Source organism: Balaenoptera borealis (assembly GCF_965194805.1).
Source record: "Balaenoptera borealis genome assembly, chromosome: 5".
In the NCBI taxonomy this organism is placed as follows: Eukaryota; Metazoa; Chordata; class Mammalia; order Artiodactyla; family Balaenopteridae; genus Balaenoptera; species Balaenoptera borealis.
In genome coordinates this window covers 60,645,201-60,669,711 of record NC_138862.1, presented here as the reverse complement: position 1 = coordinate 60,669,711, position 24,511 = coordinate 60,645,201, and the positions used below count along the sequence as shown (strand labels likewise).

The following is a 24,511-nucleotide window of genomic DNA, read 5'->3' as shown; positions in this document are numbered from 1 at the left end:
GTGACCCCCACTTGCAGCAACTGGAGAAAGCCCTCGCACAGAAACGAGGACACAACACAGCCAAAATAAATACATAAATAAATAAATTTAAAAAAAAATGTTGACTGAAAATAAGATCTATTTTGGAACTTCTTTGTAATTTCTGTACCTCTTTTTTTCTCGTCTTATTACATTGTTTAGGATGGTCAGTAGAATGCGGAATAGAAGTGGTGATATAGTTTTTTAGTTTCATTATTAACTTTCTGCAAGATTTTGATAGATACCTTTTGTACAGTTAAGGATATTTTCTTCTACCCATAAGTGCTAAGAGTTTAGTTGTTTACGTCTTTTATGACTTAAAAAGCGCTACGCATGTTCCCATCTCAAAGTCTATATCCCTAACATTCTTCCCTCAGATGTCAGCATGGCTCACTGCCTCACTTCCTTGAGGTGTCTACTCATATGTCACCTATAAAAGGCACTCTTTATATATTGATATAATAGCAACTCTCAACTCCCCAATACTTATTCTGCTACTTTTTTCCTTTAAATGAACGAATAAGAGAGTGCAAGAATGTCTAATTTTATCAAATGTGCTTTCTTTTTTCTATATCTACTAAGTTGATCATAGAGTTTTTTTCTTTTAATTGGTTGTGTGGTATATTAATAGATTTTCTGATGTAAAATCATTTGCATTTTGGGGATCAATTCGTCTAGGTCAGGAAAATTTTTTTTTTTCAAAAGGTAGAGATTACATTTGTTAAATTACTCTGTAAAAATCAACTGAGACTTTTGGTGAGGGGCAGCGGGAGAAATGCTATTGGGTGAAGAGCTTTCTCCTAATGGAGCTTTGATTTCGTATTAAGGAAAGAATGGCCTACCCAGGGATTTCTACTGGTATCTCACCATCCAGAACTGGTCACATGACTACCTGAGTTGCAAGGGAGACTGGGAAATCAAGTATTTTTAGCTAGGCACATTTCCTCCCTGAAAAATATCAGGATACTGCTATTAAGGATGGAGGAGTAATGGTGATTGGGTATGCTGTTAGTAATGCCTTCTGCAATAAAAATCCTATTAGATATACTGGAATGTTGGAACCTTTGAATCTATCCTCCATGTCTCTTAACTGAAGTAAATTAATTAAATAAATACATCACACATATATAGTCTGAATAAATACACACACACATTGTCTTGTTCAGGCTGCTGTAACAAAAATACCACAGACTGAGTGGCTTATAACCAACAGACATTTATTTCTCACAGTTCTGGAGGCTGGAAGTCCTAGATCAGGGCACCAGCATGGCTGGATTCTGGTGAGAGTGCTTTTCTTGGTTGCAGACTGCAGACTTCTCATTATGTCCTCATATGGCAGAGAGCAGAGAAGGGAAGCAAGCTCTTTGTGACTCTTGTAAGGGCACTCATCCCATTCCTGAGGTCTCCACCCTCATGACCTTCTCTAATCTTAATTACCTCCACAGGCCCCACCTCCTAATACCATCACACTTGGGTTTAGTGTTTCAAAATTTGAGTTTGGAGGGGACACAAACACTCAGACCATACACATATGTATATATGGGTCTCTGGGCTATATTCTGGGTGAATTTCTCAATATATACTATCTTCAGTTTACTAATTCAGTCTTCAATTTTATACAGATTTGAGTTTATATCATTGTTATGGGTTGAATTGTGTCCCTCAGAAAAGATATGTTGAAGTTCTAATCCCCAGTACCTCAGAACACTACCTTTGGAGATAGGGTCTTTACAAGGGTAATCAAGTTAAAATGAGGTCATTAGAAAGGCCCCTAATCCAATATGACCAGTGTCCTTATAAAAAAGAGAAGTTTGGAGACTTATTTGAAGTAATAATGGCTGAGAATTTTCCAAAATCAGTGACACACATCAAACCACAGATCCAGGAAGCTCAGAGAACACCCAGCAGGATAAATATAAAAAAACTACACCTAGGAATATTATATTCAAACTGCAGAAAACCAAAGACAAAGAGGAAAACAAATCTTGAAAGAAGCCAGAGGAAAAGAGCAACTTACCTGTAGAGAACAAGGATAAGAATTACAACTTCTCTTCAGAAACCAGGCAAGCAAGAAGAGAACAGAGTGAAATATTTAAAGTGTTGAAAGAAAAAACCACTCACCCTTATCTGGATTAAATACTCATGAAAATAAGCAACCCCTAACAATCAAAAGCAAAATAAAATAAACAAATGTGTGACTAGAGTTGATTTAGCCACAGAGAGAGGAGTCATTCCAAGTGACTTTAAAACACATAATTGACTGTACATCTCTAAGAGATGTACATCTCCAAGAGCATGAAGAATTATAAAGAACCTTTAAACTATTATGAGACATCACATTATTAGTAATAATATTAGAATTGTTACTCTGACACTGTTGCATATGTGGGTGGGGTAAATCAAAATAAGTAATTAGGCTGATGTCATTAAGGAACTAAAATTTTCAGTGTAAAAGGAGATATAAATGTAATATGTTTAACATAAAAAATGTTATGTTAAAACCCCATAATCTAAATTTGACTTTGAGTTCACAGAGTATTTTCTCTTTTAAAAAATATGTATTTCTTTGCTCTTTCCACTGAAAAAACGTAGAAGCAATGATCATAATGTATAGCAATAAATACTCCTAGAACCCAGATTACGGTCTCTGAAAAAGCACTTTCCAATAAAAGGAATCAGAACTTCTTTGCAAAATGGTTAATTCCAATTTGGGGCAGGAAATGTAAAATATGATCCTGGAACATCTTATTATACCAGAAAGAAAAAAATAAATATTGGGATTGTGTCAAAAGGACTCAGAAGCCAACAGGATGATCCTTGAGACAATTTGAGCATCACAAAGGATAACTGGAATGGTTTTTAAAACAACAGACAGTTAAAATGTTGTGAGTACATTATGATACTTAAAATATAAATTTTAAAAAACTCTCATTTGTTACTTTTGGAGGATGCTAAGAAAACAACACATTCTTTTGAAAACTGGTAAACACAAGAAAATAATCAAGCACTTATCCTATATAATTTGAACCTCAATAAAACCAAATCTTTGATGAGGAAAGGTTTTTCTTTACAGAAATACTCCAACTAATAAAGACAGAAGTAATGGCAGACTGTTACCTAGAAACCCCTGTCTTAATCAACTTGGGCTGTTGTAACAGAATACCATGCACAGGGTCACTTAAACAACAAACACTAATTTCTCACCGTTCTGGAGACTGGAAAGTCCAAGATCAAGGTGCTGGCAGATTCGGTGTCTGGTGAGAGCCCTTTTCCTGGTTTGCAGGTGGCCTCCTTCCTGCTGTACCCTCCGATGGTGGAGAGAGCATAGTTTTCTAGTTTCTTCTTATAAGGACACTGATCCCCTCATGAGGACTCCATCATGATCTCATCTAAACCTAATTATCTCATAAAGGCCGCATCTCCAATTACCATCACATTGGGGTTAGGGTTTCAACATGAATTTGGGGAGGGGGACACAAATATTCAGTCCACAGCAGCCACTAATGAAATAGTGGATCTGGAAAATGATCATTAGTGGCTGCCACGACCATTAGATGAAAAACTGATGCATCAGGCTGCAATGCCAGGACCACTGATCAATCTTAACAGCACAAAAAGTGAACGAACCATTACATGCCTCCACGTGGAAGAACACACCACCATCCACGAAATGGTCTTGCCAGAAACATCAAATCTGAACCTGATCAAGCCTCTAGATCATCACTATCCAACAGAAATATAATATAAACCACACAGGTAATTAAAAATTTTCTACCAGCCACATTAAAAAAGTAAAAGTAAATAAGTAAAATTAATTTTAATAATAATATATTTATTCCAATGTATTAAATATTATTTATCATTGAAATGTTAACAGGGTAAAAATTATTGTTTGCATCTTTTTTATGTGCTAAATTTCTGAAATCTGTTGTATATTTTATGCTTTAAGGATATAACAATTCAGACTAGCCACATTTCAAGCAATTAATAGCTACATAGATGCTGATTCAAACAAATCAACTCTAAAAAATTATGAGATGTTGGAGGAACTTTGAGTACTGTCTAGGTATTGGGTTATAGTAAGGTATTATTCATTTTAAGTGGAATAACAGTACTGTGTTTACTTATTTATTTGTTTATTGATTGGTGAAAGTTTTTTATTGAACCACTTTCAAAGATTTTTCAGTAAAAATCACTAGTCTTTAATCAATAATAGGATAAAGTGGTATAGTGTGTAATGAAGTAATATCTGAAGTGGTCAGCTATTTCACATGTGTATTTTAGAGTTTCTTGGTTGTTTTTTAAATTATTATTAATTTTTTAAGAGTCCTTATTTTTTAAAGATACATGTTGAAATGTTTACAAATGATATCATAAATTGTCTGTAATTTGCTTCAAAATAATCCAGATAGGAGTGGGAGGAATAGATATGAATGTAGAACAAACAAGATTCACCCTGAGCTGATCGGTTGACACTAAGAAAATGGCACCAGCTTGCTGTTTGGAGTTTCTGTCAAAGAATAGCAAGGGTCTTGTTTATTGAATCCACTGCAAAGGAGATAATGGAATCAGGATTAGCTGCTATAATACATGTGGTTTTTTTTAAAGGGAACTTTACTATTTTTATTTCTTTATTTTTGGCTGTGTTGGGTCTTCGTTGCCGCGCGGGCTTTCTCTAGCTGGAGCGAGCAGGGGCTACTCTTCGTTGCGGTGCATGGACTTCTCATTGCGGTGGCTTCTCCTGTTGCGGAGCACGGGCTCTCGGCGCGTGGGCTTCAGTAGTTGTGGCACGTGGGCTCAGTAGTTGTGGCTCAGGGGCTCTAGAGTGCAGGCTCAGTAGTTGTGGCACACGAGCTTAGTTGCTCCGGGGCATGTGGGATCTTCCCGGACCAGGGCTCAAACCCGTGTCCCCTGCATTGGCAGGCGGATTCTTAACCACTGCACCACCAGGGAAACCCAGGATTAACTGCTGGTTTTGTCAATCACAGAAGTCAGTCACTTCTGATTCCAGGAGAGGTTGTAACAGTGGCCAGAATACCTCCCCTAGCTTTGAAGCAGACACCCAATTGTGGGCGGTAACTCCCCACGTTCCCTCTGCTACCCTACATCACCCCCAATGCTGAAATTTTAAAAAGATTGTGGGACTTTTTCCTGGTGGCCCAGTGGTTAAGAATCCGCCTGCCAATGCAGGGGACAGGGGTTCGAGCCCTGGTCCAGGAAGATCCCACATGCCGTGGAGCAACTAAGCCCGTGCTCCACAACTACTGAGCCACAGCTACTGAGCCTGCTCTCTAGAGCCCACGAGCCACAACTACTGAGCCCGCATGCCACAACTACTGAAACCCACACCCCTAGAGCCTGTGCTCTGCAATAAGAGAAGCCACCACAATGAGAAGCCCAAACACCGCAATGAAGAGTAGCCCCCACTCGCTGCAACTAGAGAAAGCCCACACGCAGCAACGAAGACCCAATGCAGCCAAAAATAAATAAACAAATTTTAAAAATAAATAAAAAATAAAAAAGATTGTGGATCTAAAGATTTAGATCATCTATGTGAAAAAATGAAGAAATTCCAACTGCTGTCAGGGAAGGAGACAAATATTTCCAATCCAGCTTGAGCCAGCGTTCCTCCAGGAGAAGCTCACGTGATGGAGACAGGGCTAACTTGAATATGAAACCTCCAGAGGGAAGTTAAATCTCAGCGGGAGAACGCTGGGACGGCTGGAATCAGTGAACCACCCCTTTGTGGAATACCACCTTCCTTCCAGCGCTAAACTTCAGGGATTCTGGGTTTCATTTTATCAGAGGAAACAACATTCCTTTCTTCTGTATCCCTTGCATTGCCTGCCTAGTCAGTCAGCAAATTGTGGGTGAGTAAGGGATGGATAACGGAAGGGTAATCAGAGGAAACATGGCACCGTGGAAAGAACACCGGCAAGTCCGGGAGGAATTCCTGGACCACTTGGTTAGTGGCCTGGAATCTTCTTCCCTTGATAAAACTCTATACATCCTTTTTTAAATTACCAAGTCAACTATTTTCCCTGTTGTCCCCATAAGTAGATTCACATTCATCCAACTACATGTTCCTATTTTGGTTAAAAAAACACGGTGAGTAAAACTTTCATACCATGGTATTATACTTTGTATATCCCACCAGCAATGTGGTTACTGCGCTGTTTTGCACAGTAAAATGTTTATTTTCTCCACTAAGCTGTGATTTCAAAAGCAAAACCCCTGACATTTTCACCTTTCAATCTCCACCATCCAGCAAATGTGGGACATATAAGCAGGCAATACATGTTGAATGAATAGACCATCCATCGACAAATATTATCAGGCATCCAAACAGGTTAATAGTATGAAATGGCAACTTCTTTAATTTTTTGTTTTCTGGATGAACACTCCAAATGTGGCTTTCTAGCTAGGATCTTTTTACTGACTTCAAAAATCACACGAGAAAACCAGTAGTAGTTTGCTTTGCAGTTACTCTGACCCATACACCCACACCCTTTAAAAAAAAAAATCATAACCAGAATTACTTAGCTTGACCGTCTCATGAGGCATGGATTCAAATGACCTTTTGTTATTTTCTAAAATGTAAAGCACATATACAATGCTGTCATTAAGAACACTCAGCTGGCTGTGCTTTCCAGTCTGAACTCCTTTCCCAAACTCTGTTTCCAAATGTTGCTCCAAGAAGGTTTTGAATAATTGCTGGGTCATTAGGAAAGGTCTCTACTCCCATGATTATCTTCTAGACATCAAGATTAGATCACTTCTTTCAAAATTCTGTTTAAAAAATATCAGTGACATGTCTCTGTAGAAATACATTTATTAGAAGAAGGCAGGCTATATATCCATTGCAGTGCCCTACCCTGGACCTCAGGTGCCAGTGAGTGAGAAGGGGGTGAGGTTGGAATTATAGTGTAGGCTCCAGAGCTAGATATTCCTGGAATCAAGGTACATAATTGTAAGTAGTTATTTGATTGTTCCAGCCTGTTTTCTCAAATATAAATGGGAACAATTATACTTTTTTGAGGGATTGTAGATTTGTTGGGAGCCTTAATATGAAGAACACTCCAATTGAATTAGTGTGAGCCAGCCCAGGCAAACTCAGCTCACTAATTTGGCCCGCAGTTCTATTTCTTCATTAACAAATAGTAGAAAACTCTTTAACATTTGTATTTTCTTTTTCTATAGGTATTATCATCTGGTGATCTTCTACATTCTCTCATTTCTTAGGACAGTTTCATAGTCTTCTTTCGTGGTTGGGATATGATTTAATAGATTATTGAGCAAAGTGAAGTTTTCTAACTCTGTAGAATGTATGTAATTTTGAGTTTGCTCCTGGTCTATAAATTCCAAGAAGGTAGGTGCTCTCTGTGGGGTGTTTGTCATTGAACCCCAAGTGTAGAGAGTGCCTGACACTTAGTTGGAACTGGATAAGTTTTTTCTTGACTGATTGAACGAATGCTAGGTATTGGAAAGAATCAGGATGGTGAGGATATATATGACTGAACAATGTCCCCAGTGTCCCCAGATTATTGGGATGTCCCTCAAGATTTGTTTTTATGTATTGATTTAGCTGGACCAAATTCCATAGATCATCAAGGACCCATGAGAAAAAGATATGATCACCTGATGAGGCCCTGGATGATAAACACCATTGCTCACTCCTTCCCCTCTCCTGACACAAAATTCATAAAAAGCAGTGGGGCCCTTTACAATTATGGGAAGGGCATAGGCCAGAGAAGGGATTATAAATGGCATAATGTAATACATTGGGGAAAGCTTGGTCTGTATGATCTTTCTGAACTAGGCTTGCGACATCTTTGCCAACCCAACATGGTGCCCACAGTCATAATGAGGTCAATGCAGACTTTTAAAAATGTATCTACAAACAGAATGACCTTTGTGTTCAAGAATCACTATTATCCCAGCAGCTGGGGAGGCTACAGCCACTGCCAAAGTGGTAAAATCATGCCTGTCAGAGTTCTCCAGAGAAACAGAACCAAAAGGAGATAGAGAGATGATAGATAGATAGATAGATAGATAGATAGATAGATAGATAGATGATAGATAGATAGATAGATAGAAGACATATAGGAGAGATTTATTATAGGAATTGGCTCACATAATTATGTAGGTCAAGAAGTCCTACAATCTGATCTGCCATCCACAAGCTGGTGGCCCAGAGAAGCTGGTGGTGTAGTTCCGGTCCAAACCCAAGGTCCTGAGAACCAGGGGAGCAAGTGGTGTAAGTTCCAGTCTGAGTCCAAAGGGTCAAGAATCAGGAACATCGATATCCAGAGGAACAGGAGAAGGTGGATGTCCCAGCTCAAGCAAGAGAGCTAATTCAGCCTTCCTCTGCCTTTCTGTTCTCTTCAGGCCCTCAAGAAACTGGATGATGCCCCCCGCACTGGTGAGAGAGATCTTTATTCAGTCTGTGGATTCGAATGCTAATCTTTCCTGAAACATCCTCACAGACACACTCAGAAATAATGTTTTACCAGCTATCTGGGCATCACTTACCCAGTCAAGTTGACACATAAAATTAACCATCACAAGCACCCAGTATACGACGTAGGAGCTGCTTAAGAGTACTGAGCCTGCATGAAGCAGAACAAGAGATAGGGACAGAGAGAAGAGCTGAGAAAGGAAACCTAAACTCCTAAACTCCTGTTCCAGCCTTGCCTCCCATTTCCTGTTGGACCTTGGGTTAGTCATATTCTATCTGGGCCACGGTTCTACCTCTGTGTATAAAATGAGGGGGTTGATAAATTATTATATTCTCTGTGTCACCAAAGAATCCTTTTTTTGACAAGGAGAAAAGCTAATTTCCTCCCCCAACTTCTACAATTTAAATGTCCTTTTGTTTTTCATTTATATGCAAATGTATGAGACTTTGACCAAAACAAAATTACCATCTCTGGTGACTCCTCAGTCCTCTCATCATTAAAATGCAGCTGAAGATTTCTGGACCCAAAAAAGGAAAAGAAAACAGTTGCTAAGTCAATCTGACTTACCAGTCCTAGAATAACAGGCAGTAATTACGGGGGTGGCCCAGAGGGCAACCAGGAGAGGTGATCACACAAGGAACTTTGTTTGGCCTAGGCTTCCACCTACCTCTGGCCTTTGTTCCTGAAGGAGAGTAGATGCTCTCAATTTAGGGAGTTCAAGGAGTGAAATTGGGAAACACTGGGCTTCAGACTTTGTTTGTTTTTGCGGGGGGAAGAGGGGAGGGAAGTCCATGGCAACTGGATAGCATCAGATTGTGACAGGCCTAGACATTCATGCAGCCAACTTAGTGCTGATCTATATGGCATTGGACGGCCATGGAAGGTTTTTAGTCAGGGAGTGTCCCAGTGAAGGTAACATTTATGACAGCTTAGCCTAGTAGCAGTGAATGGTAAAACTAAAAGAGAAAGAGAGGAGTGGGATCAGACAAGAAGGGGATGAGGGCAGGACAGGTGGTAATCTTCCTTGAATCATGACTTAACTGCATCCTCTGAACCAGTCATCAAGCCTTGTTGCTCTCTCCCTTAAAATATCTTATCCCCATCCCTTTTATGAATTATATCATTCATCCAAGGAGTAAGTTTCCCAGCTGGATTGACTAGAAGACAGGTGCCATTGACAGAGGCAAGGAAGTTGAAGTGGAGAACTAGTTTGATTGAAGGAACATAGACAATAAATCTAGTTTCTGACATGTTGGATTTGTGGTAATAGCTGAATGTTCAAGTCGAAAAGTGAAGTTGAACTGACTTTTTTCACATGACTGGAAGCGACTTTTCTACTCAGACAACATGAAATTGGAGTCTAACCAAAATCAGATACAGGGTAAAAAAAGAAAAAAATTGAACATGCTCTGTCATTCTCTTCTCTTTTGATGTGTAATTACTATGTGGGGGACTGAATATATTTACATAGTTTGTATTTTCTTCAGCTGGCATCATGGGGAATGATACACAGAAGTGTCATGAAAATGTTCTATAAGTTTGTTAAACGAAAATAAAAACAGATGAGTAGGGAATGGAAAATGCTGGAAAATGTGGGTAAATATTTTAGCTTTTGGGAGGTGTGATTTGAAAAACTCTTATATCTATTATGTAATTGAATTCTATGAAAGGATTTATGACCAACATAAATGATCCTGGGATGGTTCTGAGTGGTACTTTAACCATCTGGAAGGAAATCAGATCCTCCGAGGGGAGACCATCTTCCCATTCCACCCATAAAAATTAGAGGAAAACTTCACCAGACCACTGGGCTGGTAACGTTCAGTCTTGAGGGTTAGTTTTACCTAATTTCTTCATGAAAGAAGCATCCCGAACATGCTTGCCCCGTTTCTCAGTTTTGGAGATTCCCTCACCCCCTCACCTTTTGGCTTCTCTTCCCTTACTTTTATCTCCTCTCTCATATGCCTTATTGAGAGCAACGATAAAGAGTAGTTATGAAATGGTTATGAAACTTTTATTTGAAGCAGAGATGATTATGTTGTTCGGGAGGGAAGGGAAAATGGACTAAATAAAAGGAAGTGACTCTGGGCTGTTAAGAAAGAAGACCATTAATAGCCACATCCTGATTTTGTTCCGAAGTCATCAGAAAGAGGCAGGGAACAAGGGGATAATAAGAGAAAATATATTTCTCAGACAAAGGAGCAGACAGCAGGGGACAGCAGTTTAGAGAAAGAGGCGAACATGCAGAGGGAGAGTGTGCAGAGTGGGGCGCGCTAATCCCTCTGAATCACACTGGCAGGTGCACAGGCGTTTGAAGTCCTTGGCAACTTCAGCCTGGTCTCAAAGTGGATTGTGAGGAATAAGAACAAAAGAAAAGTTCACTCTGAGTTCCTCTTGTCAGAGCAGGGGAAATTGCTTTGAGGCCAGCACTAGAAGACGCTAATGGTAGAAAGCAGAACCGAGTCAAAGAAGAGAATAAAAATGTGTCAGGTCACTGGGAGCTTGCCTAGCGTCAAGTGAGATAAAACCACACTAACAAGACATTCAGCCTAGGTCCCACCACGTATTGCTGTGCCAGTCACTTCTAACCAGTGCTCAGCTGGCGAAAATCTGAAGATAATGCCTCAACTGCTCTGAAAATATTCGTTCCCTCGACAAACAGTAATTGAGCTGTGTCAGCCAGGACTATTGCTGTTAATGCTGGAAGGTGTGATAGGAGACCTTATGTCCTTGTACCAACTGGTTTTGTGAGTCAGAAAGGATCCTTGGAAAGCAGGTACTGGCAAATCACTGCTGACCCTGGAAGGGCACAGCCCGGCAGGAAATAGGGTAGGAAGGGGGAGAGCCAAAATGGTAACTGGAAAGAAATATGCTTCTGTTTTAAACTCCTTAAGAGGAAAGACACAGTGACTGCTACTCTTTCTTCTCCAGGCCTAACATTTCTCAACCATAAAATAGGTTGAACAAGGCGATCCATACCCTCCCTTTGGGCAGATTTGGAATGGTTCTGGGAGTTATCTGGGGATTGTGCCAGCGAGTTGGGACAACATAGGGATCTCTTTAAAAAAAAAAAAATACAATTACTTTATTGATTTCTTACAATCAAATACTGCCAACTAGCATTAGTTCCACTCATGCATCACTAAAAAACAAAAGGATATTTCCTCGGTATTTCCAAGTGATGCATTACACAATAAACAAAAAAAGTTAGAACTTAAAATGCATCCTGATTAATTATGTAAACTGGTAATTTTTTTAAAAAAAAGCATAACTAATAATTTGGTTCCTAACATGGGGATCTCTTAATGGGGAAATCTGTAATCAGCTGCAGGAGCTAGAAACTCTAGGTGCTTTTTCTATATATTTTTATGCATCACTGAGAAACTTTTAAATGTTAAAGATGCCAGTCTTCCCTCCAGATTCTAACCCAAAGGCTGCAAACTAGGTACACCTAGCTTTTGTCTGGCTAGCAGAATATTTTTTAAAAATTGATCCAGCATTTAAAAATTGTGAGCTTTCACGTGAAAAATCCAGATTTTTTGCCTTCTCTGAAACACTGGAAGATCTGACAGCACAGGACCCACAGCAGCAGTTAGCAAGAGGTGGGTAGCAGCTGTCCTGTTTAGATGGGGCATCTGCTCTCTAGTTTGACCATCCCCACCACTCACATTAGGGTGACCATATAACTTGTCCAAACAGGGCACCTTTGAGAGTAAAAGGGGGTGCTGTTAGTAATGACACCTGGACCACAGACATAAACCAGGACTGTCGTGAACAACGAGGATGTATGTTTACCCTACTTTACACGGGGCTTGCTTTTCTGGTTTGGCCAACTGTTATTTGGGTTATATGGTCATAAGTCAGGGACTCCCATGAGGAAGAAGAGAGAGAAAAGGTGTAAAATGAGGAAGAGACTTGACAGTTGAAAAAAATAAAAGAAATGAAAAAGAGTATTAGGATGAATGCCAATTACACCAAACCTTCAGGTAAAGGCAGAGCCTTGCTGGTGGCTGGCTCAGCATGTAAGTTTGACCTTCCTGGCTCCCTGCCCTCCACAGCACTGTCAGTTTTAATAAGCTGTAATCCCATCGCTACCAGTGAGACTAATCAAACTGCAGAGAACAGCCTGTTCCTAATTAGGAAGGCACAGGATAATCATTTAACTCTGTGGTTTCTCAGTGAGCTCCAAGCTGCCTCAACAGGAAAAAGCATCCTGGAGAAGATGGTTGCTTACACACTCTAATCTTGACCTTTTGATGGTCTTTGTTTGAAATTTTTATTAAAATGCTTTAATTACACAAGTATTTAGTTTGAAAAATGTTTTAAAAGAATCTTTTCCCTTTATTCCCAGAGAATAATAAAATATCCTTCCCCTAAGGCATATAGGAAACCTCAGACTCCTATTGATTCCCCAAGAGTCCACCTTAATTGATCGCAGACAGAAACCCTCTCGAAACCATTCAAGGTGTGATTACAGTCCCCAAACTGGGGTCAGGAAGGATTGGGGGACGTGGAATGGCAACTCACGTTGAGCACCTACAGACCTACAGGTGCCAGCATGGTACCATGGGCCACACAGGCCAGGGCCGGCTAGTCTCCAGTGGAGGAGTGGGAACCAGGACTGAGCTGCAGCAAAGCTCCAGAAGCAGCCCGCACCTCGGGGCCAGAAGGCCCATCTCTTCAGTCCTCACTTCTCATAGCCCCTTCAACTCAGGAGTAAGCCACCAGGAAGACGCTAGTGCAATGGTTAACTGTTGGGTTTTAGTCAGATGGCGCCAAGTCTAACCTGGGAGCTGACTAGTGGTAGGTCCTTAGGCAAACTACTCAACCTTCCAGAAATTCCTGGTAGGCCCTCAGGCAGGCTACTCAACCTTCCCGAAACTCAGGCTAGGAATAATAGTATCAACACCTCACAGCCATGCTCTAAGAGTCAATGACATATGTGTGGAAAGCATTTACTAAGGTGCCTGGCACAGTAAAAGTACTCCATAGATTGTGGCGAATATTATTTTTTTATTATGTGCTAGCATAGCCTTAAGGCCCTTGATTATATAATGTAAAAAGACAGGTGCATCCCTGAATCTCTTTCTTGGATTCTGCATTTAGTGTGAGTGCACTTAAAACAATGACTACAGATGGAATAGGTGTAGAAAAATTCTTTTCTAATGGAGAGCATTTCTGGTACCATGGAAATTTAACGTTTTGTTTAATAGACTCATTACTATTTACAGGAAACCAGACTAGTATATTTTTTTAATTAAAAATGTTTACTGGCTATTGACCTTAATAGATTTACATTAAAGGAAAGGAACATTTTTTTCAAATGTGCTAATAAGAAAAAGACCCAGAAAAATGGACAAAGTTGGACAGAATTTTCAGTTTTGAACACAAATAAAACTCATAAATTTTATATGGATTCTGGGATATTTATTAATACTCCTCCAACAATGGGTTTGGCACTGAACGGGAGTTATAAACATATGAACAACTCCAATCCAATATATTTCAAAACAAGCAGATTTTTTTTTTTTTTTAATAAATTTTATTTATTTATTTATTTATTTTTGGCTGCATTGGGTCTTCGTTGCTGCGCGCAGGCTTTCTCTAGTTGCGTTGAGCGGGGGCTGCTCTTCGTTGAGGTGCACAGGCTTCTCACTGCGATGGCTTCTCTTGTTGTGGAGCACAGGCTCTCGGTGCACGGGCTTCAGTAGTTGCAGCACGCAGGCTCAGTAGTTGTGGTGCACGTGCTTAGTTGCTCCGCGGCATGTGGGATCTTCCCGGACCAGGGCTCGAACCCATGTCCCCTGCATTGGCAGGCAGATTCTTAACCACTGCGCCACCAGGGAAGCCCTAAACAAGCAGATTCTTGAGAACAGAAACTCTTTCATAAGTATCCTTGCCATTAATTGGAGGAGAGGTTGTAAGAATATCCATGAATTCTGGAATTCATGAGCTTTGGAATTCATGGATGTTCTTAAACCACTAATAAAAGAAAACAGTATAGACGGGCACCCTACATATAAAAATATAGTAACCACATAATAATTAAAAACAAGGTTCAGTAATGCCCACTAAAATGAACAAATAGAAAAATGTAGCACAAGAATGTAAAACAAATATATTTTATACCCCTACAAACAAAACAAAGGCATCTTTTTGGTTCTACTGTATTTATAAAAACTGTGTGAAACGTGCATGTATGTGTATTCTTATAGAAAACTTGACAAATATAGAAAAGCACAAAGAAAATAAAAATCACCTGTCACACCATCAACATGAATGTCATTCCTTTGACAAGAGCAGAAAAAAATTCAGAGAATCAGAGGTGATCAGCGAAGGTCTTCCCAGCCTCAGGACCTGCTGATGCCAATTTACCAACCACTTTAAAATCCACAGGCTAAACGTTTTTAGGCTCTCAAATATCTCTACTGTTGCCTGACTCCTGGCACCACTGCATTTTTTATCAGGCCAATAGTGATCAATAAACAAGGATACACATAAAGCTATGGTTCCAATCTAAAACTTCTTGTTCCCCAAATATTAGAGCTAGATGGAACCTTAGAAATTCGTTTAGTACTATTCACTTTGCCTGTCCTCATTTGTTCAGGAGGAAACAGGCATGGAGAAGTTAAGTGATTTGCCCAAGTGTCATAGTTGAGTAGAACTGAAACCCAATCCTCTAAATGGCAGGCCAGGGCTCCGTCCAAGTGAACACACGGTGACTGAATCTCCCCAGGTGACGTAGCTCCAGTTATTATGTGGTTCGACTCTTAATGAGACTAAAAGGCAGACCACAGTGGATCTGTACGACCAGATGAAAGCAGCTAGGCAAACTTTCAGCTCCTAATAGGCAACTGCGCTGACTCTAGTGAGACAAGTCACAGAAAGACCACAGGGTCAAACGAAGAGTGTGCCCTCGGCTAACTGGTCATTGGAGCAATGTGTGAGCTCCACATTCCATGGAGATGTGAGCGTGGTTAAATCACAAGAGTCATTTCTGGTTGATTGCACTGCCAGGACAGCTTGGAAGGCACAAGTGTCCAAAAGAGACCCCTGAGAATATAAGGATTAAAATGAAGAAAACTCTTGAATCAGACAAATTCCTTCTTGGTCAACAGGCATGTGTCCACAGAGGTCATGCTACTCATGACCAATCAACTCCCTTCAAGCTCCAATCCAACTCAGTGAACCCTCAGATTCTCATCATCCCCACTTCAAGGCTGTCCCTTCACATCTAAAGCTTTTATCTTTGACTAAATGAATCTCTGTTGACTAAAAGGGGTTAGCGCAGAAATATTCAAGGTCAGGTTTCAATTCTTTCTGATCAATCTAGGTCATTCTAGGTCATTTCAGCCGTAAGAAGAAGTCTCTTTAGCCTCAGGTGGGCAGAGTACAGTACAGATGTTCCTTATTTGAGTAGACTTCATTCTCAAATATAAGTGATTAAAGTGAAGATCACTTCCTGCTCTCTTCTTCCCACATTACAACCGTGGTGCAGGCTCAATGTGAAGAGTCAGATGATGCGTACCAGGTCTCAAGATGCTTGCCTGTGGATGAGCTCTTTCAGCTGTGCCAGTCGGTCGCTTTTTAGTGCTTCCCGGATGGCCTGGAAAAATCCAAAGTAGTGTTCAAAGTTGTGCATCATGAGCAGGACGCCAGCCAACAGCTCGTTGGTCACCAGCAGATGGTGGATGTACGCACGAGTGTGATTCTTACAGCAGTAACAGGGACACCCTCTCACAAGCGGATCAAAGTCCTCCTGGTACCTGAGGAAGGAAGTTACAACGATATTCCGGAAAGTGAGGAAAACAAGACCTCGACAACCTAGACTAACCTATTCTGCTGGCACGTAACCAATCGTTAGTAACACAACTGGCAAACTTAGTGCCAGGCACCTGCTTAAGACGGCAATGTGGTCAAAAGTTAACAGAGAGGACAATGGGCCAGGAGACTCAGGAGTCTTCCTCAGATGGATACAACCTCCTAGACTGAGGCTTACCAAGGAGCGGCAGAAGAGTCACGTGCTCGCTCCCTCCTGCTGAGCAGGGTTAGTCACACTGCAAAGGCACACAAAAATGTTAGGAGACACTGTTCTGATGAATGACACTTTTCTCCCACTTGCCACCAGAGCTAATATTAGAAGAGATGATATGACCTTTTACTTGCATAGCTTTTTGCAGTTTACAAAAAACTTTTATATATACTGTCTCATTTAATCTCTGCAACCACCCATGGAGATAGGCTTTTTTTTTTTTTTATAAATTTATTTATTTTTGGCTGCATTGGGTCTTCGTTGCTGCACGCGGTCCTTCTCTAGCTGCGGCGAGAGGGGGCCACTCCTCGCCGCGGTGCGCGGGCCTCTCACCGCGGCGGCCCCTCTCGTTTTGGAGAACGGGCTCTAGGTGCACAGGCCCCAGCAGTTGGGGCGCACGGGCCCAGCCACTCCATGGCACGTGGGATCCTCCCGGACCAGGGCCCGGACCTGCGTCCCCCGCACTAGCAGGCAGACTCCCAGCCACTGCACCACCAGGGAAGCCCGAGATAGGCATTTTTCCTGTCACTTTACCAGTGAAGACTGCCAAGGGGTTTAAGAGGGAGGGCTATGGAGCTACAATGCCTGGGGTTGGTTCCTGGCTCACAACTCACTTGGGAAAGTCACTTAACCTCCCTCTGTGTCTTTGTTTTCTCATCTGAAATGTAATAAGGTAGTAACAGTACCTACCTAATAGAGTTGTTACAAGAATTAAATAAGTTAATATAGTAAAGGACACTGCTAGGTACATGCTAAGCACTATATACGTGCTACCTTCTATCAGCTATTAAAAAGAAGTTAAATGACTTGACCAAGGTCACACAGTCACAAGCAAGGCTACAATCTGAACACCAAATCTCCAAAACTTCTAGTGCTGATGATAAAAATACCGCAGTTTCCAATTATATCTATAATGTAAAGTGAATTTTATTAGTAACCATTTATATTACCCTAGCTTTTTAAAAATGGAAATGAATCTCCTTGGCTATTTTTCAAGAAGTCAAATGTGATAAACATCACCATTACAGACCTACAATTAAGAAATCACTATAGAAATAAGAACTAGGAATTTCATATTCTTTCATAAATTTTAAAGTCTGTACTGTTACTAGATAGACATAAATAAGTCTGAGTCCCTAAAATGTCCCTTTACGTAAGACCAGAAACACCCCAGCATTAAAGTGAGTATACCAAGTTCACAAAAAACCAGCTCACTGGTTCACTGATTATTTCCAGTTTTGGCCAAATACAAAGTTATAAGATATCTTAGTTCAGTCTTTCCAGAGGCAAATATTTTATTTAAGATTTATAATCTGTGTATAACCAAGATGGCTTAAATTCCTTAAAATTTAAAAATTTTGTTGTAATATTTTATCTTGAAATCCTTATTTTACACTGTTATTATTTAAAGTAATCATAAGGAGTAAAGAACACCAAACAATGGATCTGGTCTAATTTTTCTGACACCTCTTCTAAAACAACAGTTATCTAGCCTCAGTTTTCTGATAAGACAAAGTACACAAATTCATCTGCAGAAAAAAAGAGTACTGCTGGCACTGAATTTGAGAAGGCCCAAACAATATCCAACTATAAATATTTTATGAAGTCATGAACTGAAAAGGGAACAGTTATATAAACTTTCAAAACAGACTGAAATTAAAAAGTCAGAAATCAAAATCCATACTTAAAAAAAAATTCCTTACTTTTTTTCCTTCAGATTAATTTCAAATGATGTCATTTCTTGGTTGCAACTGGTTGTTTTACTTTTCTTTGTTTGATCCACGTATTTTACTTCTTCCTGTGTCCCATTTTGTTGCAATACTAAAGGACAAACCAACAAAAAGTCTTGAATGAAGATCAGATAAAGAGTGGCCATTGGGAGAATTTTATTTTAGTTACTATTTCATGCCCTTTGACCCTGAATTCCACTCCTCAGAACTTATCGGAAGGAAATAGCACAAGAAAAAAAAAGCAATATGTAACAAGATGATCAATGACCTATTATCTATAGTATCAAAACTTGGAGATTCAACTATGTCTAAGTGAATAGTAGTTACAAGTATATATCTTATAATCTTACTGCCAAGGAATGATTTTAAAAAACCAGCTGGGGTGTGTGTGTGTGTGTGTGTGTGTGTGTGTGTGCCTGTGTGTTGGAGTTATGTCTTATTATAATGTACATGCAAATTAATTGGGCTTTGTAACTGCCTATGTTCCAATTAAATTATGTTCCAGATTAAAAGTAGAATATGGTTTTAATTTATGTATTCTGCATGGAGACTCTGGCCTTCCAGGGAGCTCAGATAATCCAGGGTTAAATGGGGACTTGAGTTGTTCCCTTGAACTCTTTGCTTTAAGAAAGAACATTCCTGGAATTGCAAGAGAAACACCAGAAATACTTATCTACTTGCCCCTCTTCAGAGCAGCTGGCTCTTTGCATAGTAACTGGTGTTACTAGGGGGAATTGCTGCCTACATTATGCAACTTATTCCTTTGGAATTTTCACTTTGTAATTGGCAAAAAGCCTCAATTTACTATACACACACACGTACACAAATGTGATTCATAATACTTGCATAAAAATGTTCAAACTCAGTTTTCCCAATCATAAAGAAATTTGGCTTTCTCTGGCCCAAAAGGAACGTGTTTGTTCCAGAGAATTCAATATCATGTTCTTTGTAGAGTTTTGCATATTCACGGTACAGAATGCCTATCAGTCACCTATGTCCTGGCAGAGATAATTTCACTTGTAAATGAAGTCATGAACATGTATAAAGTGTTTATGGTATGCCTAGCCATATACATTACGTTCTAGTCTGTCTAAAAGACAGTAAAATTGACCTCCTCTATATAAGAATTTGATCAACTTGATTGATTTTGTTTCTAGAACTAATTCCATTTAGATTAATGCTTAAGTTGCTTTATAGGAGTGTAACATATTCTGAATGAAATTTTCATCACTTGTGGGGAATAAAATGAACCCTTAAAGAAGTCTCTGGCCCTACTCAAATTTAAGGTTGGCGGTGATAGAGCAAGAGTTCAACGGAGAGCAGGAAGAGAGAACAGAAAGCACACTCTGAAGGCCAGACGGAAGACCAGGCACACAACATTCTCCTGAAACACTGTGCAGACACTTCAGGGGACCCCAACCCAAAGTTTGTATCCTGGTTCCTTTTCTACTGCCAGTTAAATGTTAGAATCTGAAACTGATTTTCTTGACTTCTGAATAACTAAACAATAAAAGAAAATGGCAGTGCTTCAAAGCACCATTAGCAGAGGAAAACAGCTTTCACATCTCAGTATGTATAAAGAACCAAAAAAGCAAAAGTAACACTAGGATCAGAGGGGATGAGACTCCCTGTATATTAATAGCATGGGGTTTGCAAAAAGCAGACAAGAACTCTTTTGTGAAAAAACAAATTAACTTTTACCAAGCAGTTCAAAGGTTTTCTTTTCTTAGATTTTCATCACTATTCACTCTGAATGCTCTTTTTTCAGGTTGTTAATAGAAGAGGTTTTGTTTTTCTTGGTTCTGCTCACTACAAAATCACTTCCTAACATTGATGAGCTATGTGTATAGTATTAAGTGCCTGGTTTTGTGTGCCAACATGCCAGGGCGGACAGATAAGACACAAAGGCATAGTTTTATAAAAGGCTGGCTTTATAGTATGCACATATTTCTGGCTTGTAACTCAAGGCAAAAATTGATAGGAAATAGAGAGAATTTAAGGGTAACACAGAGATTAACTTCAAAAGACCTACATGTCTCTTCAGGATTCGGCTGGTAATCAAAGCTGAAGGTCAGGGCACATCCCCGCTCTGTTGCTTGATAAGGGAAAAAACTCTCAAATAAGTCCACTCCTCTTTCAATACACTCGAGCACCTCATCTGGCTGGCTAACACCGCAGATGAGCCTGTGAAAATAGTATGAACAGTGACATAAGAACAATGCCAGGAATGAAATCAGAGAGTCTTCCAGAGGACATTAACAGTAATAATAATAAAAATCGTGGTTAGCGTGGCAGGCAGCAGATAAGGAGGTATAGTGGAAAGAACATAGAGCTTTGGAGGCAGAGTGACCTGGACCAGAATCCCAGCTCTGCCATTTATTTACTTGCTGTGTTACTTTGGGAAGGTTTCTTAACCTTTCTGAGTTTTAGTTTTCTCATTTTAAAAACAAAAGCAAGAATACATACCTCACAGACTGGTTGTAAGGATTAATGACATATTCGCAAAAGCACAAAGTGTAGCTTCTGCCCCAAAGAGAAGCTTAACAAAGGTTAGTTTTCCTTCCCTTCTGATCCCTTCTGAAATAACCTCCGTAGTCTCAGACTGAACTTTGTAGTCTTTCTAACCGCTACATAAGATTTTTTTAGTGCAAAGCTGTGTGCTTTATTTCCCCTTCAAACACTCTTCCATGTTTTAACTGTATTTTGCTTATAATTCTTTTTCATAATTGCTTCAAGAAAGACATTTTTATCTACTGTACTCTTCATAGGTTCATTTACGAAGCAATTCTTGCTCTCGGAATTTCAACTCTGCCCATAGGCTCTAAGAATCTAGTCAGCTTTCTTTATGCTTCTTTCTATTTTCTCCATTAATAAAATGTCTGCGTGGTAGAATGAGATGGTATTTCCAGAGGCAATGGGTAATGACTTCTGAGAGTGTTAATAACATTTAACCAGGTTTTGCCACTAAAACAAGATGGGGAAATGCACTAGACGAGGGCTGGCTGGCTGCTATTTTTTATGTTTGTTTTTCTACTCATAGTCCCTTTTACACACTGGCAGAGAAAAGCTTATAGACTCCCTGATTTCTAAAAGAAGTCCAAAAAAAGGCTTATGTAATATTAAACAACCAGAACCCTTAAATATATGCTGGTTTTTCTGACTACAGTTTCCTTCAAGTAATGTCATGTTTTAGAACTCCTCTCCAACTGAAGCTGGCATTTCTACACACTTATAGAAAGAAAAACAATCCCAGCTTTCAAATCCAGTAACAGACATCTGTGAGCACTTAACTCAAAAGAAGTCCAGAAAATGACTAGAAATACTAGTGCTGAACTATCATCTGCACCAGAATGAAATAAGCACAGGAGGGAAAGCAATGAACACAGAGAGCTGGGATAACACTGGGGCTGGCGGGGGGGCGGGCAGAATGCTGGCTGGGGTGATGGCAATATCTTGTTCTGGCTGCTGTTTACACAAGCATATATACGAATAAAAATTCAGCAGGGTATACATAAGATTCATATACTTAACTGCAAGCTATACCTGGATTTTTAAAAAAGTAGTAAAATTACATATATATATATATATATATATATCCAGCAGCCCCAGGGGTATAAAGCAGCACCCCATAATCAAACCTCTTAATATATCTGTAGGAAAAAAGCACGCATATTCATACCAACTGGGATAAAAGACTACAGTTTTAAAAAAAAAAAAGAAAAAATTTGGATAGTCTAATAAGACATTGGCTATACTCAGAAACTTGGGGATTTTTAGCTTTGAATCTTGCAGATCACTCTTCTCTCCAGCACATAATGAATCCTGTGATTGATGGAAAGAACCAACCCCACTAGGGTTGCCAGTGACCTTGATTTCAAAAAATAATACCACTCACTACCTGCCTCAAATCTAAGACCTTCTTAAAGGTCCTTATTGACAGAACCCATCTTCATTCCACTAGGCATCCCAGGTCTGTCCTCAACTTTCCTTGCTTAAGGCCAGGGTTCCACATGACTTTATATCTGTCCCCAGGCACCAGGTTATAGTGAATAAAGAACAATATTTACAATTGGCACAAGAATGAGGGGAACCAGTATAACACTTGCCCTCACTTATAATGAGGATCAAATAAACTAATTCACATGGCAGTGTCCTCTGGTCTACATTCTGAAATCAAAGGCAAGACAGCCTTGATGGAAACTTCCTCCACAGTCTGCTTCAGCAGACTCAGCCCAGAAAGAACATAATCAGAACATGAAAAGAGACACCCATGTACAGACTGCATACCACACCTTCGGCAGCACCCCTGCTCTGCAGCCCACCAGGCTCAGCCTGCACCCTAACGGGACACTAGCCTCGGTTTGTGCTCCGGTAGCTCCGCAGTGACTGATGACAGCAAGTGCAGTCTAGTCTCCAGGGTTGCTGGAGTCCCTTGAAAGCCATCCAGAAGGAAGCCACCTACAGGCCGCTTGGCTGTCTCTCGTGCTGACCTCAGCCTCTCCTCCATCACATCTCCACCTTCAATCACGCCAATGATCATACTTCTCTGGAGGACCTAAGGTGAGAAAGGATTGAACGCTTTTAACTGTTTCCAGTAGCGGAGACCTTTGTTTAAATGAGCCTTACTGCCTTCCTAAGAACCCTTAGGGCTCCAAAGAACACAATTTGAAAGCCACTCAAAAAGGGAAGATGGGGCTTCCCTGGTGGCGCAGTGGTTGAGAATCTGCCTGCTAATGCAGGGCACACGGGTTCACGCCCTGGTCTGGGAAGATCCCACATGCCACGGAGCAACTAGGCCCGTGAGCCACAACTACTGAGCCTGCGCGTCTGGAGCCTGTGCTCCGCAACAAAAGAGGCCACAATAGTGAGAGGCCCGCGCACCGCGATGAAGAGTAGCCCCCGCTTGCCACAACTACAGGAAGCCCTAGCACAGAAACGAAGACCCAACATAGTAATCAATCAATCAATAAATAAATCTTTAAAAAAAAAAAAAAAAAAAGGAAGAAAAGACTGAAGAGAAGCTGAGGCAATCAACATAGTTAATCAGGCTTTAGCTTAGATTAAATTAAGCACACACCAAGCAGGTATAAGAGGAAAAGAACAAAAGCAACAGTGTTAATTTCTATAAATGGCTATCCTGGTCTACCTTAGGTTACTTCTAAATCTCTTAGTTAGAAATAACTTTAGGAACTGTAAAACTGTTTGGCTGGGACAACTGACTGTCCATTTGGAAAAAGATAAAACAAAAATTACTACTGTACACCATCCTCAAAAATAAATTCCAGACGGTCCTAAGATCTAAACATAAAAAATATAGTTATACAAGTATTAGAAGAATAGGTTGAATATTTTTATAGTCTTGAGATAAGGAAGGCCTTTCAAAGCAAGCTAAAGCTTACAGGAAAAGGCAGACATATTTGAGTACAAATACATTAAAAATTCCCTAGTGAAATATACTATCAACAAAGACAAAGGGGAACTTATTCTTTGGAGGAACAGATAAATGTCTACACCATAGGTAAAGCTCCAACAAATCCTCTAAGGAAATGACAACCCCATAGGAATCTAGGCAAATATGTGACTATGAACTTCAGAAAAACAAATGTGAATGCCCCGTACATATCCGGAGAGCTTACTAAACCTCAAAAGTAAGGAAATGAAAACTGGAAATAATTCGATACCATTTTTGCCCATCACACCGACAAAAAAGTTAAAAGACAGATGGCAACATAGCAGAGGTAAAAGTGTTAGAGAAATGGCACTTATATACCCTGATAACTAGAGAGAATAAAAATTAGTTCAGCCTCTTGGGAGGGCAAGTAGATAACACTTAATGAAAACGTCAATTTTTTTATCTTTATATATCCTAAAATTCCACTTCTAAGAATATCTCCTACAAATATATTCATTCATATGCACCAAGGTTTATTTGCGAAAGATGTTTAGAATAATGAAAAACTGGAAACATGCTAAACATCCATCAATAGAGTAAAGGCTTAAGTAAAGTATCAATATAATATGTTCATAGTAGGCTTCCTATATAGCTGTTTTAAAAAGAAAGCAGAACATATATTAACATATACATTGACAGGAAAAGACTTTCAAGATATCGTTAAACAAAAACAAGCAAATTTTTGAATAGATGATCATATTCATGTAACAAAAACCACATAGAGGCATGCATATATGTAATAGTTATGTGTATGGAACTGTAAAAAAATAAGGTTTGCAAGGAAAAACACCAATCAACAGTGGCTCTCTGGTGGAAGAGA

General features: G+C 39.8%; 1 protein-coding gene across 6 annotated transcripts in view; it reads right to left on the bottom strand.

Moving 5' to 3' along the window:
* The window catches only part of QTRT2 (queuine tRNA-ribosyltransferase accessory subunit 2), a 44,154-nt gene that overhangs the window by 5,667 nt on the left and 13,976 nt on the right, over positions 1-24,511 (bottom strand). For 2 of the 6 annotated variants that reach the window (XM_082394741.1, XM_082394740.1), the window contains 4 exons: positions 22,595-22,794; positions 20,272-20,423; positions 18,213-18,330; positions 13,883-16,243 (listed from right to left, as the gene is read on the bottom strand). In XM_082394741.1, the coding sequence (XP_082250867.1) occupies positions 16,012-16,243; positions 18,213-18,330; positions 20,272-20,423; positions 22,595-22,794 (702 nt within the window). In that variant the 3' untranslated portion in view covers positions 13,883-16,011. The other 4 variants (XR_014245360.1, XM_082394743.1, XM_082394744.1 and 1 more) reach the window with 3 other exon arrangements.